Consider the following 18113-nt stretch of genomic DNA (forward strand, 5'->3'; position numbering starts at 1 on the left):
ACGAATTTTATAGCCATTCATGTTTAATATAAAAAGAAAAGGTTTGTTTGTTTGTTTGGATTGAATAGTCTCCGAAACTACTGAACCGATTTGAAAAATTCTTTCACTGTTAGAAAGCTACATTATCACAGAGTGTTTTAGGTTATAGTTATTACTAGATTTAATACCGTCAGAACGAAGTCGCGGGCAACAGCTAGTTATAAATAAATTAAAATACGTGTGGGACGAGCTTAGACAAGTGTGCCATGACTGCGACATATATCTGTCTCTGTGTAAAAATGTTAGTTTTTTTTTTGTTTTAATTTATCTATATTGCAACAAGTGGTCACTAAATGGTTAATATTTGACCATAATTAAAGATTTTTTTTACGTAATTTCAAGTTATATTAAAAACACACAGGCGATATCTAGCTCTAATAATTTATTATGACGTTATCAAATTATTACACAGCGTAATATTATCTTTGAATGACATCGGATTACAAGTGAATTGATTTTTTATAAATAATTGATTTATTATCTGTGTTATATAAATACAATTATGATAAGGGTAGCATTGCCAGGCGTCTGGATAAAGCCAGACATAGGTAGACTTTTTGATTGCGTGTCCATAATAAACGGTTGTCCGGCTTTAGTTAGGCTTTTTACATTTCCCAAACGAGAGTGTACCTATTAATACTGAGACAGAATCCTAAATAACCGGGTGTCCAACCTTTTTACCCAAATGTCCGACTAAACTGACTGGTCTTTCCGGCTAGTAGGTTTGGCGAACTGGCAACCCTTTATGCCTACAATGGGCACATTACAATTGATTGAAAACTTGTTACAGAGTAAACATCTGCAAAGGTCTTACGGTGACAGTTTGCAGTACGACAATCGATCTTATTTTAAGATGTCTTGCCAATTCTTAATTTCAATAGAGTCGTTACGCAAAACACAATGCCCGTTATACACGTTAGCCGAGGCATGCCGTGTGAAGACCAACACCAACGTATACATTTGCATTGCTTGTCGCGTCAACGTTTGCTCGCTCAAGCACTTACACAAACGCCAACATGTTTGAGCTCATTTGTCGTAGCTTGTTACGACTTACGATTAGTTTCTCCGTGTGGCAATAGAAATGAATTACTTGTTTAAATTGGCCACTTGCATTGGAGTTAGATTTGACAAAAATATAAACAGTAGCACTTGATTTGTATTAATTTGCCTACGCTACGCCTGGCCTTCATTCGGCAAACCTCGGCCAACGTGTATAGCGGGTATTGGGTGTGTTGGGGCGTAGCGGTTTGCAGTGGAAAGACACTGCGCTGCGCACTGATGACCTTGAGCCGATAAGATATTTGAAAAAACTAATAAAATAGATTTCTTTCATTATTTATTTAATCAATAAATTCACTTTAATGATGTACATTCCATCCACTCAGCCTCGTTACGCCCACTGCTGGGCATAGGCCTCCCCCAAAGATCACCACGATGATCGGTCCTGTGCAACCCGCATCCAGGATACTCCCACAACCTTGACCAGATCATCGGTCCATCTTGCGAGAGGCCTGCCCACGCTGCGTCGACCTGTACGTGGCCGCCATTCCAGTACTTTGCGGCCCCATCGGCCGTCCGTTCTGCGGGCAATATGGCCGGTCCACTTAAGGTTTACAATTTATTGATGTACATTATTTTATCTTAATTTTATTTATAACTATTTCTCTTATCAATACACTATTGTCGGCAGGAAATTGATAATAAATGAATCGCTTTTTCATTTCATTATTTCAAGTAGTTTTAACTAGCTTTTACCCACGACTTCGTTCGAGAGTGAAAGAGTCAAATTTCAAGAAGATATGTTAAACCGTTGCGGTTATCTAGTTTTCCGTAAATCACAGGTAGCTTTTGCGTTTTTCCAGACCGTATTCTACATCTATACCAATATTCATAGAGATCAGTTTCGCAATTATGAAGATACCTAGTATCAAATATCCATCCATCCATCCGGACATTCGCATTTATAATATTGAAAGATTTCTGACTGATAAATTATACATCCATACAAGGTTTCTGACAAGAATACTCTGGGGAACACACATCGAGACTGACGTTAAGTAAGACGGTAAGCTTTGTGAAATTTAATTACAAAAAGCTCATGACAAACTCCGTCCATATTGACAACAGTTTATAGCCTGGTGGAGTAAATGTCCCGTTCGCCTGGAACAACTCTACCACACAGAAGACGCAGGTCAAGTGGCAGTCAATCCGCGAACTATCCGTTAAGTATGTGTACCGAAGGACTAATTTTAGTCCTATTCTCTTTCCATCCTTCTCTTATAAGGATGGGAAGGGGAAGTGGATTTGATGAGAGGGCACAAATGGTAGTAATTTCCTGTTTCTGTAGTCTACAGATTAAAGGTAGGCGACGAATCTAAGATTACAGATGTCAATGAGCAATGGTCGTTTTGCTGTTTTAGCGAATTCCGTTAGCCATTTGCTCGCTTGCAACTAAAAAACAATACGTCATAAAAGTGCTACTAGAGTACCTACAGGTAATGTCACCTTCAACTCGTAAATCGAAATCAAATAAAGCTTGCTTTCGGACCTTGACATTGAAATACTATGGAAATTATTTTCTATTAACCTTCATGTGACCTTCATTCGTCTAAGCTTTTTCTATTAAGTTGGTATTTTTTAAATACCAAGCTTTTATATCAACTCATTTATCGCGGAACTCAGTTCATCAAATTCATAAGAAAACACAATCGAACCTGGATAAGCGAGAGTTCAAGGGATCAAGATATTTCTCTCGCTTATAGAGGTTTCTCTCTCACTTGAGGTCGTCTTTCGGAACCAGAATTCTCGCTTATAGAGGTTTCTCTCTCACTTGAGGTCGTCTTTCGGAACCAGAATTCTCGCTTATAGTGCTTTCGACTTTAAAGTCGACCCTAGACAAGCGAGAGTCATTGTCTGGTTCCGACGGACAACCTCAATTAGCGGGAAACTCGGCTAAGAGAGATCCCTTTACAAAATTATCTCGGTCCCTTGGAGTCTCGCTTATCCAGGTTTACATATTTACAATCTAAGTAGATTAGAGACATAGAAATTCACAAGATATGACAGTTACAGTACATTTCTTATACTTTAATATTGACAGATGGCGCTAATTAGCTAATGTAAAGTATTATTTAAGTCTACTGGTATAAATTAGTTTTAAAGAGTGCTCTATTAGCTCTAAGCGCATACAGGATTCCAGGACTCGTAGAATATAACCAGTAGAATAATAGTAGACTAGTAGAAATCTATTTCGTAATAGCGGTCTTAGAGCATGCTCGTAATCGCTGTAGTCATATGTCACTCTTACCTCCATCTCTATCGATGACACCATTCGAAGCTGACAACATGATCTGAACCCAGAGACAGAAGAGGCCCAGGATGACGACCACACGTAGAACCGAGGCATACTTTAGCCTGGGCATCCTTACACATTTGAAGCATGAAGCATGGTAACGCCCGCTAGATGGTGTTGTAATTTTAATTCTCGCTCAGTAGATGGCGTTGTTTCATTATTATACTCAACAGCTTCATAATCAGCGCGTGCTTCCGTGTGTGAGGACGTGTTGATTCGAAATCTGTAACAAAAAATTATTTTAAGTACTCTCTCTCTAGAAAATCAAATCATTATTGATTTGAATTATATCCTTACATAACGCGGCTGTTAAGGAAAAAGGAGGTGAACGTTTGACACGAACACGCGATCAATATCAGAGGAACTGCAGATGCGTTGTCAAGTTTGAAGAAAACTGCATTGTTATGGAACACCTTTATAGTGGTAATAGTATTATGAATAAAAAACTTATCAAAATTAATAACCAAAGAAATGTATAACTTGTTCGCAGAAACTTTGCCGATGGCCTCAAGAAGTAACGCGGCGATTGTCGGTACGGTTCACAATAAAGGTTACATAATTAGTTATCTTATTATTATTATTATTATAAATGCGAATGTTTGGATGTATGGCTAAATGGATGGATGTTTGTTAGAACGTATCTCCAGAACGGCTGCATCGATCTCGTTGAAATTTGGCACAGATGTTGAACATAGTCTGGAAGAACACATAGATTACTTATTAAGTTTTTTTTTTTAATTCCGTGCGGACGGAGACACGGGCGACAGTGAGTTAATAATAAATTTGTTATTGCATATACTTTACATATTGTAATTAAAAAAACCATCAAAACAATAAATTACGATAAGAAAATAATAAACAACAAAAACAAGTAATTAACAAAAACCTGCAAAGTGCGAGTCGGACTCGCGCACCGGGGGTTCCGTACAAACCTGAAGGTATATAAGTAAAAGTTACGGTTTTCACAATTTTTTACTTTATCTGTGTGCAATAAGACGTTACTTTGTACACAAATATCAAAATTCTGAGTTCACAGGTACGCAATAGATTTTGATTCCCTTGCGAGTGTTGAAAATTTGCGTCACAAACGGCTTTATCTTTTGATTACGTTGGCTAATAAGTTTGATTTTTTCATAGCTCTAAGGGATAGTAGACCTCCGTATTTGTTATAAATTCAAGCTTGATTCTTAGACACGTTCCTCAGAAAAAGGGTGTTGACAGACAGACAAACGGACAACAAAGTATAAGGGTTTCGTTTTTTTTCCTTCCGAGTTACGGAACTCTAAAAAGCAAGTAAAACTTAACAAAACATCAATTAATTAGGTTTCTTATCAGCGCCAAGTTCGTCATTTTCGTTCAACCAGCGTAAACATATTACTTTCCAGGCTGCTATAATATATCCAATTTTCTTAAAAGAAAATGTCTAACATTTAACATTATTTGAATTTGTAGCCTAGTCTTTTGCTGTTGTATTTTTCTAAATGACGTTTATGTCCAGGAAAGTGCCAGCTGAAAACCAGCGCAGGGACAGTTTAATCTATACCTGCTTTGCTGAGATGGCTTCCTTTTGCCACATCAAGTTTCTGCGTGTTTTATGTGTGGTAAAAAATGTTTTTTCCTTCTTTCTTTAATACTTTTCTGAGAGTTGGTAAAGCAGGCGCCTGGCGAGCGAGGGGTGTTTATCCGCAAACATTCTGCGATCGAGTTATACAGTCCCTTTTTTTCAGAGGGGAATGCTTTATGTGGTAGTGATGTGGGGTTCTCTCCCCAGTATGGAGCATACCCACTAAACCCCTCTGTTTCTATTCATGGTGGCGATGCCACGCCCACAATTGCGATTTCGTCCCCACGTTATCCAGCCCTATGTTATTTTGATAGAATATTTTAGAGAATTGTAACTGTAATTCTTGCCCACTCTCCCCTTAATCTTCAAACAATTGTCTTCGTATAAGACTAATTGAATAGTGTAATTCTTGCCCACTCTCCCCTAAATCTTCAAACAATTGTCTTCGTATAAGACTAATTGAATAGTGTAATTCTTGCCCACTCTCCCCTAAATCTTCAAACCATTGTCTTCGTATAAGACTAATTGAATAGTGTAATTCTTGCCCACTCTCCCCTAAATCATTGTTAATAGACATTTCAGTTAGCATACATATTTTAAAACACGTGCGCTACGTAAGTATTGTTTCAAACTGAGTCGTATGTTTAAAAACATTGTTTTAACTCTTATATACTATTTAATTATAAAGATATAAGTGAGGTTACATAAGTACATTGAATTCCTTAGCAATTATTCATGTTACGTATTAGTGAAAAATACGAACTCCACAAATCTAACTGCTAGAATGCAGCTGTAACTATCATTAAAATTTTCGAATCCAACATCATACTAATATTTTTAATGCGAATTTTTAGATGGATGTTTGTTTGAATGTATCTGCGAAACGACTTAATGGATCTCGATGAAATTCGACACAGGTGTAGAACATAGTCTGGAAGAAAACATAGACTACTTACTACGTTGATTTTTACGAGTTGCGGGCGACAGCTAGTAATAACTTCAAAAATCTTAAAGAAAAATTTAACACAATTATCGTTAACTGTACAACGGTATTTAATGTATAAAAAACCGGTCATTGTTAAGTGAAAATCGGTAATAAGTCGGCGCATTCTGACCGGTTTTTATTTGGCGAACTTTTTCTTTTATAAAATGCAGGTTCAGACATGGAATTAAATTCGCTTCCCACTTAGAACAGAATATCGAGTATGATATTTTTGCTGTAGCAAAATGTCAACATTAAAGTTATTGATGTTGCAACTAGCTATCGCCCGCGACTCCGTCCGCGTAGAATTAAAAAAAATATATTTAGTAATAGCCTATGTGTTCTTCCAGACTATGTTCTACATCTGACACGTCGTAAGTCTTAGCGACTAAATCACCATGTTGCGACGATTTAAGTTGCATTTTATCGGAACGGGTAGGAAATAAACGTCCTCGACTGTACCTACCTCTTCATGTAACAGAAGTATACATTTTTCGTCTGTTAAAGTAAATTATTAAACATACATGTATAGTCTAAGCAAGAATATAAAACTTGAGAGGTGTGTTGGGACACCCGGATGGAACGAAGTTCCTTTCAATTAATTAGTGAAGGAACCAATGTTTATTCTATGAATAAAAAACTTAAGTCTTCACAAGAAGTACATTTTATTTCTATGAATTTTCATTATATATTGTCACGTCGTTGCCATGGTGAAGTAGCGCTCATTCGTCGTTAACATACTTACTATAGCAAAAAGTGTCGTGACAACTTTTCGTAAGAATTTTTTCCGTCTAGCCCCCTTTCACACCGCGCGATAAGGTACTTCGTTCCAAAAATCCTATTGGATCACTTCAATCAATTCTTTGCGCAAAGAAATAAGTTCCATATTTTTTCGCAACATATCGATGTATTTTTCTAGTCTAGTTATCCACAGCTTACACGTCTTTAATATCAACGTAACGAAAATTATTAAACAAGTTTGGGTATTGAATTACAACACCAACCGTTTCCTTACTTACAATGTTAATATGAACACTATAAAATTAAACAAACATATTGCTATCCAAACTTAACATGGGCTTTGTATGTACCCGACTGAAAAGAGGATAATCCTTACTTGTAAGCACCGAATAAAAAAAAAGTAGCCTATATGTTCTTCTAGACTATGTTCTATATCAGTGCCAATTCATCAAGAACCGTTGAACCGTTCCGGAGATACCTTCTAATAAACATCCATCCATACATCTAAACATTCACATCTATCTTCTATATATATATAAAAGAAAGTCCATCATTTTTACCCCGTTTTCTATTTTTTATTCCGCGCGGACGGAGTCGCGGGTAAAAGCTAGTATATATATAAAAGAAAGTCGTGTTAGTTACACTATTTATAACTCAAGATCGGTCGAACTGATTTAGTTGAAAATTGATGGGCTTAGAACTAGGAGACGGACATAGGAACTTTTTAATCTTGTGTGCATTTTTTTTATTCCGCGAGGACGGAGTCGCGGGTAAAAGCTAGTATATATATATAAAAGAAAGTCGTGTTAGTTACACTATTTATAACTCAAGATCGAGCGAACTGATTTAGTTGAAAATTGATGGGCTTAGAACTAGGAGACGGACATAGGAACTTTTTAATCTTGTGTGCATTTTTTTTATTCCGCGAGGACGGAGTCGCGGGTAAAAGCTAGTATATATATAAAAGAAAGTCGTGTTAGTTACACTATTTATAACTCAAGATCGAGCGAACTGATTTAGTTGAAAATTGATGGGCTTAGAACTAGGAGACGGACATAGGAACTTTTTTATCTTGTGTGCATTTTTTTTATTCCGCGCGGACGGAGTCGCGGGTAAAAGCTAGTAGACTATGTTTATTACTTTATTTTTTAATTTGTTGGCAAACTGGTAGTAAGAATATAAACAGAATCACACAATAGTTATGTAACATGCGTATATATTTATCTATGCAACTGACATTGAATCTAAATGACTATAAAACGTTGAAATGAGCACAAATTGATCAATTTTGTTATTATGTGTGTTAACACGGCGAAAATAACGCACGCGCTATTTAATACAATATCTTAATAATATTATAAATGCGAATGTTTAGATGGATGGATGTTTTTTTGAAGGTATCTCCAAAACGACTCGACAGATCTTGATGAAATTTCGTACAGATGTAGAACACAGTCTAGAAGAACGCATAGGGTACTTTCTAAGGTTTTTTTTTTATTTAGTCGCAGGCTACAGCTAGCTATTACAAATGCGAATGTTTAGATGGATGTATGGATGTTTGTTAAAAAATATCTTCAGAATTGCTGCATGGATCTTGATGAAATTTGGTATAGATGTAGAACACAGTCTGGAAGAACACATAGGCTACTTACTATGTTTATTTTATTCCGCAAGGATTGAGTCGCGGGAGACAGCTAGTGTACATAAAGTAATGTGAAAGAGAAGTGTTTTACGAGAAATATTTCGGAATTTATAATTTTAAACATAAATACTAGTTTGTCTGTGGTTTAGGATGTCTATTAGAATTCAATAAACTATAGTCATTTTTCCTTCCGCATGATAAACCGTAAAGAAGACCACAGAAGCGGATTTTTTAAATACATAATTGATGTTCCGTGTGAACGAGCAATAGATTTTCTTTTATACGACCTCGGATACGAATCTATTGCAAGGTTGAATATTGTACTGATTTAATTAGCTAGCCATTGTTGATTCGAAAAAACCCAAAGTGCAAGGCTTGAATCCAAAGAAATTCTATTATCTTACTAATATTATAAACTAGCTGTCGCCCACGACTCCGTCCGCGCGGAATTAGAAAATAATAATCAGTAGCCTATGTGTTCTTTCAGACTATGTTCTACATCTCTGCCAAATTTCATCAAGATCTGTTGAGCTGTTCCGGAGATACTATCAAACAAACATCCATCCATCCATCCATCTAAATATCCGCATTTATAATACTAAGTAAAATGCGAATGTTTAGATGGATGGATAGATGTTTGTTTCAGGGTACGGAACGGCTCAATGGATCTTGATGATATTTGGTACAGATGTAGAACATAGTCCGGAAGAACACGTAGGCTACTAATAACGTTTTTTTAATCCACGCGGACGGAGTCACGGACGACAGCTAGTTAGTTATAGATATGTAATAACGAGCATTTTCTTTAAAGTATTTAAATTATCATCCATCCATCCATCATCAGCTCACTATACGTCCCCACCGAGGGGCTCGGAGCCTACCCCAAGTTAGGGGTGACTAGGCCATAGTCAAGTTTAAATTATAATAACTTATTGTTGGTATCGCTAATAGAGAGACTAAACTCGCCATGTTTCAAAGTTACGTTACCTTGTGTAAGAAGGGTTTTAATTGCAAAACATTTCCAATAAAACAAGTTTTCTCAAATGACGACTACTAATATTATAAATGCGAATGTTTAGATGGATGTTTGTTTGAAGATATCTCTAGAACGGCTCAATGTATCTTGATGAAAGTCACAAACGTAGAACATAGTCTGGAACACACATATGCTACTTATTTAGTTTTTTTTGGAACGAAGTTCCTTATCGCGCGTTGTGAAAGTGGGGCTAGACGGAAAAAATTCTTACGAAAAGTTGTCACGACACTTTTTGCTATAGTAAGTATGTTAACGACGAATGAGCGCTACTTCACCATGGCAACGACGTGACAATATATAAAGAAAATTCATAGAAATAAAATGTACTTCTTGTGAAGACTTAAGTTTTTTATTCATAGAATAAACATTGGTTCCTTCACTAATTAATAGAAAGGAACTTCGTTCCATCCGGGTGTCCCAACACACCTCTCAAGTTTTTTTTTTAATTACGCACGGACGGAGTCGTCGGCAACAACTAGTAAACAATTAATATTAATTTTAATTTACTTTGACATGTTTTTAACGTTTAATTTATTCATAGTTATGTATATAGTTCAATTGTAACAGATATGTCACAATCAATTGGTGACGTAAACAAAAACAGATCTTTAGTATGGAAATTAGTTTGTTAGCTACAGTGCACGTTTCAAACAAACATACATTGTTCCTTTGTATATGTATGACTTAATTATTTAATTGTTTCGTAATGAAAACACATGTGGTTCGGATTACAAGTACATTGTTAAAGTATTGAGATGTATGAACGTGTATGTTATTATCTTATATATATACTAGCTGTCGCCCGCGACTCCGTCCGCGCGCAGGAAAAAAAACTTAGTAGCGGTATGAATTTTTTCTCGCCTTTTAAACCTTCCCTAGACCTCCACGAACATTTCAAGACTAAGATAAGATAAATCCGTTCAGCCGTTCTTGAGTTTTAGTGAGACTAACGAACAGCAATTCATTTTTATATCTATATATATAAAAGAAAGTCGTGTTAGTTACACCATTTATAACTCAAGAACGGCTGAATCGATTTGACTGAAAATTGGTGGGCAGGTAGCTTAGAACCAGGAAACGGACATAGGATAATTTTTACCGCGTTTTCTATTTTTTTATTCCGCGCGGACGGAGTCGTGGGTAAAAGCTAGTAATGTATAAATGAGAAAATCGTATTTAACGTAGAGTTCCACTGTCGTGACAAATATCTATACATAGCGGTAGCTACTTATCTTATCTCATCAGCAAACTGCCCTTATTTCTATGTAGGGTCGGCACAGAATGTACTTCTCCTCCATGTATCTCTATCAGCCGTCATATCTGAAATTACCTCCTTCTTACAAATACCCTCTTTCACACAATCCATCCATACTTTCTTTGGTCTTTAGCTTTTTATCTTATCTTACTAATATTATAAATGCGAATGTTTAGATGGATGTTTGTTTGAAGGTATCTCCGGAACAACTCAATGGCTCTAGATGAAATTTGGCATATAGAACATAGTCTGGAAGATCACAGTCTAGTTATTAGGTTTTTTTGATACCGCGCGGACGGAGTCGCATGACAGCTAGTTATTTATAAATAAAAACTATTATTATGACTTGCTGTAGAAGATGCAGGTGTGCCACGTGTAATCCCCGTGATACATGAAATAGTGTTGTACAAAGCGTCTTGTGGGAAATTGCGAGCATGCATTAAGTTTGAATAGTACTATAGTTACTACCATCAAACATAATGAAGTGATGAATATTTCGTTTCAACCTTTGGCATTGTTCCAAAGTGTCAAGTTACTTCACTTATATAAGTTATACATACTAGAATTTAAATTTTTTATGCAATGCAGTCGAACCTGAATTAATGAACAACCTCTGAAAGCCTAATTTTTGTCCTCTTTCCCTTCCCAACCCTTTTCTAATAATGAAAGGATGGGAAGGGGAGGTGGATTTGATGGAGGAGATGCATAGGAAGGTTAAATATTCTCTTTTTTGCATCTCCTCCTTCGTAGATTGAGGTTGGCAATGCATCTGCAATTGCGAATGTCTATGGGCAGCGGTCGCTTTGCCATTTCGGCGAATTCATGTGGCCGCTTGCTCGTTTGCCATCTTGTAATATAAAAAAAAGCGAGAGTCATTGTCCAGTCCCCGTAGACGACCTCCATAAGCGAGATCGCGATCCCATAGACTATACCATAGACTCCAGGTTTGACTATATTTTCATAGTTGATCTGTGGACGCGCGATATAATAAAGACAATGTAAGCAATAATTTTATGAGAGCGACAAAATACACGAAACAACACGACCTAGTTAATTGCAGATGCAATAAATTTTTATTGCAAAATCAACAGAATTCATTTATCTATGTAGACAAATTAACTGTAGATTGTGTCTCCGTCCGCGCTGAATTACAAAAAAAAAACTTAACAACATATGTATTCCAGACTATGTTCTACATCTGTGTCAAATTTCACTTACTTATTACACTATTTATAACTCAAGAACGGCTGAACTGATTTAGCTGAAAATTGATGGGGAGGTAGCTTAGAACTAGGAGACGGACATAGGAACTTTTTTATTTTGTGTGGATATTTTTTATTCCGCGCGGACGGAGTCGCAGGTAAAAGCTAGTACATAATATTAGTAAGATAGTAAGATTGGCTCACTACCTTGAACGGAGAAATATATCTTCTTTATCTATAAAAAAAGTTATTACTATCTCTATATTTACAAAGAGAATGTGCGAGATAGCAAGAGTGAGGAAAGATTTGTACATTTATATGTTACAATTAAATTAAAAAAGTACTGGACCTATTTCAAAATTTCTTTTGCCACTCAAAAGCTACATTATTACTGAGTAACATAGGCTACATTATATTTATTACTAGCTGTCCGTCAGTGCGGAATTAAGAAAAAACTTAATAAGTAACCTATGTGTTCTTCCAGACTATGTTCTAAATCTGTGCCAAATTTTATCAACATCTATTGAGCTGTTCCGGAGATACCTTCAATCATCCATCCATCCAAACATACGCATTTATAATATTAGTAAGAAGATTTTTTTTTTTTTTTTTAATTCCGTGCCGACAAAGTAATTGACAATACCTATTGAATATACAAGTGCTTGCTTATGATACAACTTGATGCTGAGTAGTGATGTGATTTATAGGAAATGTTTTTTTTTAAATAATATAAGGTGGCAAACAAGCAAGCGGCCATTATCTACCTATAATAAATAGAAGAAAACACAGAAAGATATTTCTCCTTCCTATGCATTCCTTTCCTCTACAAAATCCACTTCCCCTTTTCTTATAAGAAAAGGATGGGAAGGGAAGTAGACTGAAATTAGGCCTCCGGAATGCACACTCATCAGACTTATTTTTTATAGCATAAGGGGGCAAACAAGCTTTGGATAACTTAACATAATTTGATTCACTTGACAATTGTCTTCTGTGTGGTTGTGGTATTGTATCAGGTGAGCTGGTACAGTTGTGTAACAGATGTTCTTGTTGCTGTTGCCAACCATGGTTTTCTAACAAATAAGGTTAATTCAGAATCGAAAAATTTATACATTACTATGTACATACTAATATTATAAATGTGAAAGTTTGAATGTAGGGTACATAGGGATTTATCTTTTTTTCCAATTGCACACGGACGGAATCGCAGGCAAAAGCTAGTGTTGCACAAAGGCTATTAACAAAAAAAAAAATAACAACAAAATTAATTTTATCAAAACCAAAAAAAAAAGTTTTATGACGGTTCGAAATTATATAACTTTTAAAAAAACTGGCTGTTTACGATAATATGATTTATTTGAAAAAATATACTCACCTTTAAACTAGCAGTAGCATCACTAAATGTACTTCAAATATTTATTTTCACACCCACTACAAGTTTATTTCGTAAATGTTTACGTATTTTCGTAATATCGTCAGTTTTCACTATCACAGCCACCAGCACCAATAAAATTTCAACGCATCTACGTAACTAAGATCTTTTACTTTGTGTTTATTTCTTAAATTCTATGACACAATTATCGATTGGACTTCACCGTCGACAGCATAAATTAATTTATTCAATCATATGTATGAGATATATAGTGAACGGGTGTGAAGTTTAATTCATAATACTATCTATTTTAGGCCGTGTCATCACTAGTCATTTTATTGGGAATAAATGGTTAATTGGATGCGACTACGTCGCGGTAAAAAAAATTTAACTGGGCGCCAGTTTATTCGCGCTATAACCGCCCGGACACTCTTCAGCACTTGCCTGATATGAAAAAAAAACAATTTTCACATCGAAACATCTAAACTCAAAACCTATTTGACATCTGTCACAATGTCGATTTAACGAAAATGTTGCCATTTTAATTAAAGTTTCGGTATCAAATTCACTTCCCATGAATTTAGAAATAAGAAAATAAAAATTACAGGAAACGGAGATCTCAAGCTACCAAATTTTTTTGTGTTTTAAAAATAAATGTCAATAACCTTACAACGCAAAATTAAATATCGTCTGGTAGGCGATACATTATTCCGGTAATGAATAGTAAGTCAATACAAACATCTCTAACTTTTTGTCATTTGGGAACTGAAATCTGAACTGTGGAGTTGTCAGTGTCACATTCAGTTTGTATTATAATTGTTGATAAATAAATTAAATTTCCTTGCTATAAATCAGTATTTTACGGCTTGACATGGATGATGCTGAGTTGGAACCTTCAGAACTGGGTACACATACTTACTGGCAAAAGGCTTACACTAAGGAAATTATAAATTTCGAAGATCACGGCGACCCTGGAGATGTTTGGTTCGGAGAAGACAGTGCGTATCGTGTGATAAAATGGATATGCCAGAGCGGTATACCACAGGATACAGCTGTTATAGATTTAGGTAAATATTTAATACAGAAATTCCACATATTAATAAATAACTGATTAAGAAATGTGTTGTACCAATCTCACATAATCTTGGCAAAATTATAAAACATCACTCTAATTTACTCGTAAAATTGTGACGGAGGCCAAGTTTTAGTACTCCTCACCTTTCACCATCTTTCCATGACGTACTAGCTGTCGCCCGCAAGTTTGTCCGCACGGATTTAAAAACTTACTTAGCAGCCTATGTGTTCTTCCAGACTATGCTCTACATCTAAGCCAAATTTTATCTGAGATCCGTTGAGGCGTTTTGTAGATACCTTCAAACAAATATCCATCCATCTATCCATCCAAACATTCACATTTATAGTATTAGCAAGATTGATGGGAAGGGGTAGTGAAAATGGCTTGGGGAGGATAAATAGGACTCATTCTATGTCCATTAAAGCAGATGCAAAATTTATCAAGTTTTAAGTTGTCTATGGGCTGCTTACTTATTTGTCACCTTGTACAACAAAAAACATTACTAGGCTGGACAATTATCATTTAAAATTATACTATTTTTTCCAGGCTGTGGTAATGGTTACACATTAAAAGAACTAGCAAGAGAAGGCTTCAGTAATCTCCTCGGAGTTGACTATTGTATTGAAGCCATAACTCTTGCGGAGAAGGTGGCTAAGGATCAGTTTCCAATGATAAGGTTTCAGGTATTTTTAATTCTGAAATGTATAAAGCAAACTAGTTGTATGTGACATGTGTGGTAATGTCAAAATCAATATTTTTAATGCTAAGGCATTCTGTCTTAACTATGAACATTGAATTCAAATGTTCCGCTTAACTTCCTTAATTATTTCTTTCATTGTAAAAAAAATTACCTAAATTGTTTTATGATTTTGTCGCATGGTGTGCTGATCAAGGAAATTGGATATTCATTATTATATCTGAGTTATATTATAAACTAGCTTTAACCTGCGACTCCGTCCGCGCGGAATAAAAAAAATGCACACCAAGATATAAAAGTTCCTATGTCCGTCTCCTAGTTCTAAGCTACCTCCCCATGAATTTTCAGCTAAATCAGTTCGACCAATCTTGAGTTATAAATAGTGTAACTAACACGACTTTCTTTTAAATATATAAATGCGAATGTTTAGATGGATGGATGATTGTTTGAGGGTATCTCCGGAACAACTCAACTGATCTTGATGAAATTGAGCACAGATAAAATAGTTTGGAAGAATACATAGGCTACAAAGATTTTTAAATAATTGACGCATACGAATTCGTGGGTGATATCTAGTGCTAATAAAAATGTCAAATGTCGTAGGTTAAAATAGCAATATCATACTTATCAGATTTTTTAAGGTACAAACCTTTAGGGCGAAATATTCATTCTAAAGTTTACCAAAGTTTCAACAAACTGTGTGGTGAGGTTTTGGAAGTGCAAGTTAAGAGTCACCAAGAATCTATATATGTGCCAAATGTCATCAAGATCTGTTGAGCCGTTACAGGGATAATTTCTAACTTTTCTTTATAGGAAAGGATGGGAAGGGGAAGTGGATTTGGCGGAAGAAGGGACGCATAAGAAGAAGAAATAACCTCTTTCTGTGCATCCCCTTCTCTGTTGATTAAAGGTAGGCAACGCATCTGCATTTGCGGATGTCTATGGGCAACGGTCGCCTCGCTATTGCGGCGAATCCAGGTGTGCGTTTGCTCGTTTGCCACCTTATAATATAAAAAAAATTAATATCCATTCATCGAAGCTTCCGCATTTATAATATTAATAAGATTTTCTTTTATATTTCTGTTCTTTTTAAAGGTATTTGATATAATCAATGATGATGTCAAAACCCTCGGCAAGTTTGGTTTAGTACATGATAAAGGTACATATGACGCAATAAGTCTCAGTCCTGAAGATGCTAAACTAAAACGACAGAAATATATAGATCAAGTTGTAGAAATGCTATCGGAAAATGGTGAGTTAATTTATATCAGCCAAATAAAGGATACCTCAAATTTTTTTTCTAGATAATATATTGGTAGACTTGAAAATGAGTAACATTTCTTGAAACTATTTCGAAAATTTAATTCATAACTGCTATGTTGGTAAATCTTACAAATTATTCTTTTAAATCAAGTGCAGTTTTAGGGCAATTATTTGGAAAATAATCAGAATTTCTTTGTGATAAATTTTAAATTAAAATAGATATAATAATTTTGTAGGTTTATATCAGGATACATTTTATGTTGTTTTTCGAAATTTAACCTACTAATATGATTTTTCATTTAAGGATTATTCGTCATAACTTCGTGTAATTGGACAGAAGAAGAGTTGTTAAAGCATTTCTCTAAGAAAATGAAGTTAAAATGCATCATACCGACGCCGCAGTTTAATTTTGGCGGGAAAGTTGGCAATATGGTGTCTTCAGTTGTCTTTGTTGCTAAATAAAAACATGACATTTCGTGTTTATGGTCTCATCCAGAATACGAAATAGAAAAAGAAAAATGATATCTCGTATTTATGGTGTTTATGTTAAGAAATAAAAAGTAACAAATATATAATTTTGTATTATTTTCCTTTTTCCAATATCTAATTAAAACATTGCTATCTCAGTTTTTCAAGGGAAAATAAAAGGAACGTTTATCCATGATATATTCAGTTACTACTATTTTCAAATATCTTGGCAGTCCAAGGCTCAGATAAAGAATCCTAGGCCCAAGTACATGTGCGAGCTCTGCCGTGCCCTGCGCTGCGCACCTAACATTTTATGTAGGGATGTTAACATTGAGTGAAAAAATCGATTATTCGAAAATCGATTTTTACAGTTGATGATAAAAATCGATTTTTTTCCAAATCGATTACTTTTTAACACACCTAATTTTATGTTCTACGCTGCGATTTGTACGAAGTTTAGAGCCGGCAAGATATCTGAAGACTATATTATAATTTTCTTTCTTAATTTACTTTATCAAATAAAGATAAAGGTGTTTACAGTAGTGAATATTGCAACATTATTTGTAAAACCTTCGATTTATTAGTTATCATTTCTAATCATTATTGCTTAATAATGATTAAATTTTTTAATCTTATTGTATCGTTTGTTTAGCAGCAAATATCTGTATTAGCTGGAGAGCTAGTGAACCCTGGGAGTAACGGTCTCCCTGTAAGGTTAGAAATTTGTATACTTACGATTTATGACATGCTAAGAGCAATAGCCATGACCTGGCAGGCGTCAGCCCTGCACGTCATCAGCCCCTTTATTTTTTGGACTGTTAAGTAAATTGAGTTTCAAAACTTGTTTCTGTAAATTTGAAAATTTAATAGGATAAAGTTTATTTATTGTACATCTTAAAAAAAATTGACAGGCGATTACAATAAGCAGAAGTATATGACAGATCAATTAGAAAACAAACGTACAGTTGATTAGGTAAAATAAACTTTATCCTGTATACTTAAAATTTGTATATATTTTCAAGTAAACGTCTCAGAGTAAATATGTACAATGCCAGGCGGTTTTGAATAGCATAAGACCTTGACAGGCGAGGGGACAGCTGCTAAGGGCGTGCGAGTGAGAGGTATGCGTTCATGTAACATTTCTTCGCATGTCATAAATCGTAAGTATACAAATTTCTAACCTTACAGGGAGACCGTTACTCCCAGGGTTCACTAGCTCTTGGACTATATGAATTGAACGGCGGAATAAAAACAACCGATCTAACCAAAATAAATTTGGCGCCAATTTATACCTCACTAGCAGTTCCCGCGATATTGTTTGAATGAATTTAAAAAAATAACCTAACAATAAATATAGGCTGGATCACCCGTATAGTGTGGCTTAAAAACAATACAATCCTCTTTATAACATTAGTAAAGACGACTCTG

The 18113-nt window shown here is 35.3% G+C and overlaps 2 protein-coding genes across 3 annotated transcripts in view; one reads left to right on the forward strand and one right to left on the reverse strand.

Annotated features, from left to right (window-relative positions):
- The window catches only part of LOC106709226 (alpha-1,6-mannosyl-glycoprotein 2-beta-N-acetylglucosaminyltransferase), a 36511-nt gene extending 22823 nt beyond the window's left edge, over positions 1–13688 (reverse strand). For both annotated transcript variants that reach the window (XM_045685423.1, XM_045685422.1), the window contains exons 1-2: positions 13186–13688; positions 3347–3614 (exon numbers count right to left, since the gene is read on the reverse strand). In XM_045685423.1, the coding sequence (XP_045541379.1) occupies positions 3347–3461 (115 nt within the window). In that variant the 5' untranslated portion in view covers positions 3462–3614; positions 13186–13688. The remainder of the gene's footprint in view (positions 1–3346; positions 3615–13185) is intronic.
- A 265-nt stretch (positions 13689–13953) lies between these two features.
- Positions 13954–16752, forward strand: LOC106712035 (EEF1A lysine methyltransferase 2). The gene is made up of 4 exons (XM_045685385.1): positions 13954–14249; positions 14804–14940; positions 16050–16206; positions 16522–16752. Exons 1-4 carry the CDS (start codon positions 14054–14056, stop codon positions 16677–16679), a joined length of 648 nt encoding a protein of 215 aa, XP_045541341.1. The 5' UTR covers positions 13954–14053; the 3' UTR covers positions 16680–16752.
- The last annotated feature ends 1361 nt before the right edge of the window (positions 16753–18113 follow it).

The sequence above is a fragment of the Papilio machaon genome, chromosome 29 (assembly GCF_912999745.1).
Source record: "Papilio machaon chromosome 29, ilPapMach1.1, whole genome shotgun sequence".
In the NCBI taxonomy this organism is placed as follows: Eukaryota; Metazoa; Arthropoda; class Insecta; order Lepidoptera; family Papilionidae; genus Papilio; species Papilio machaon.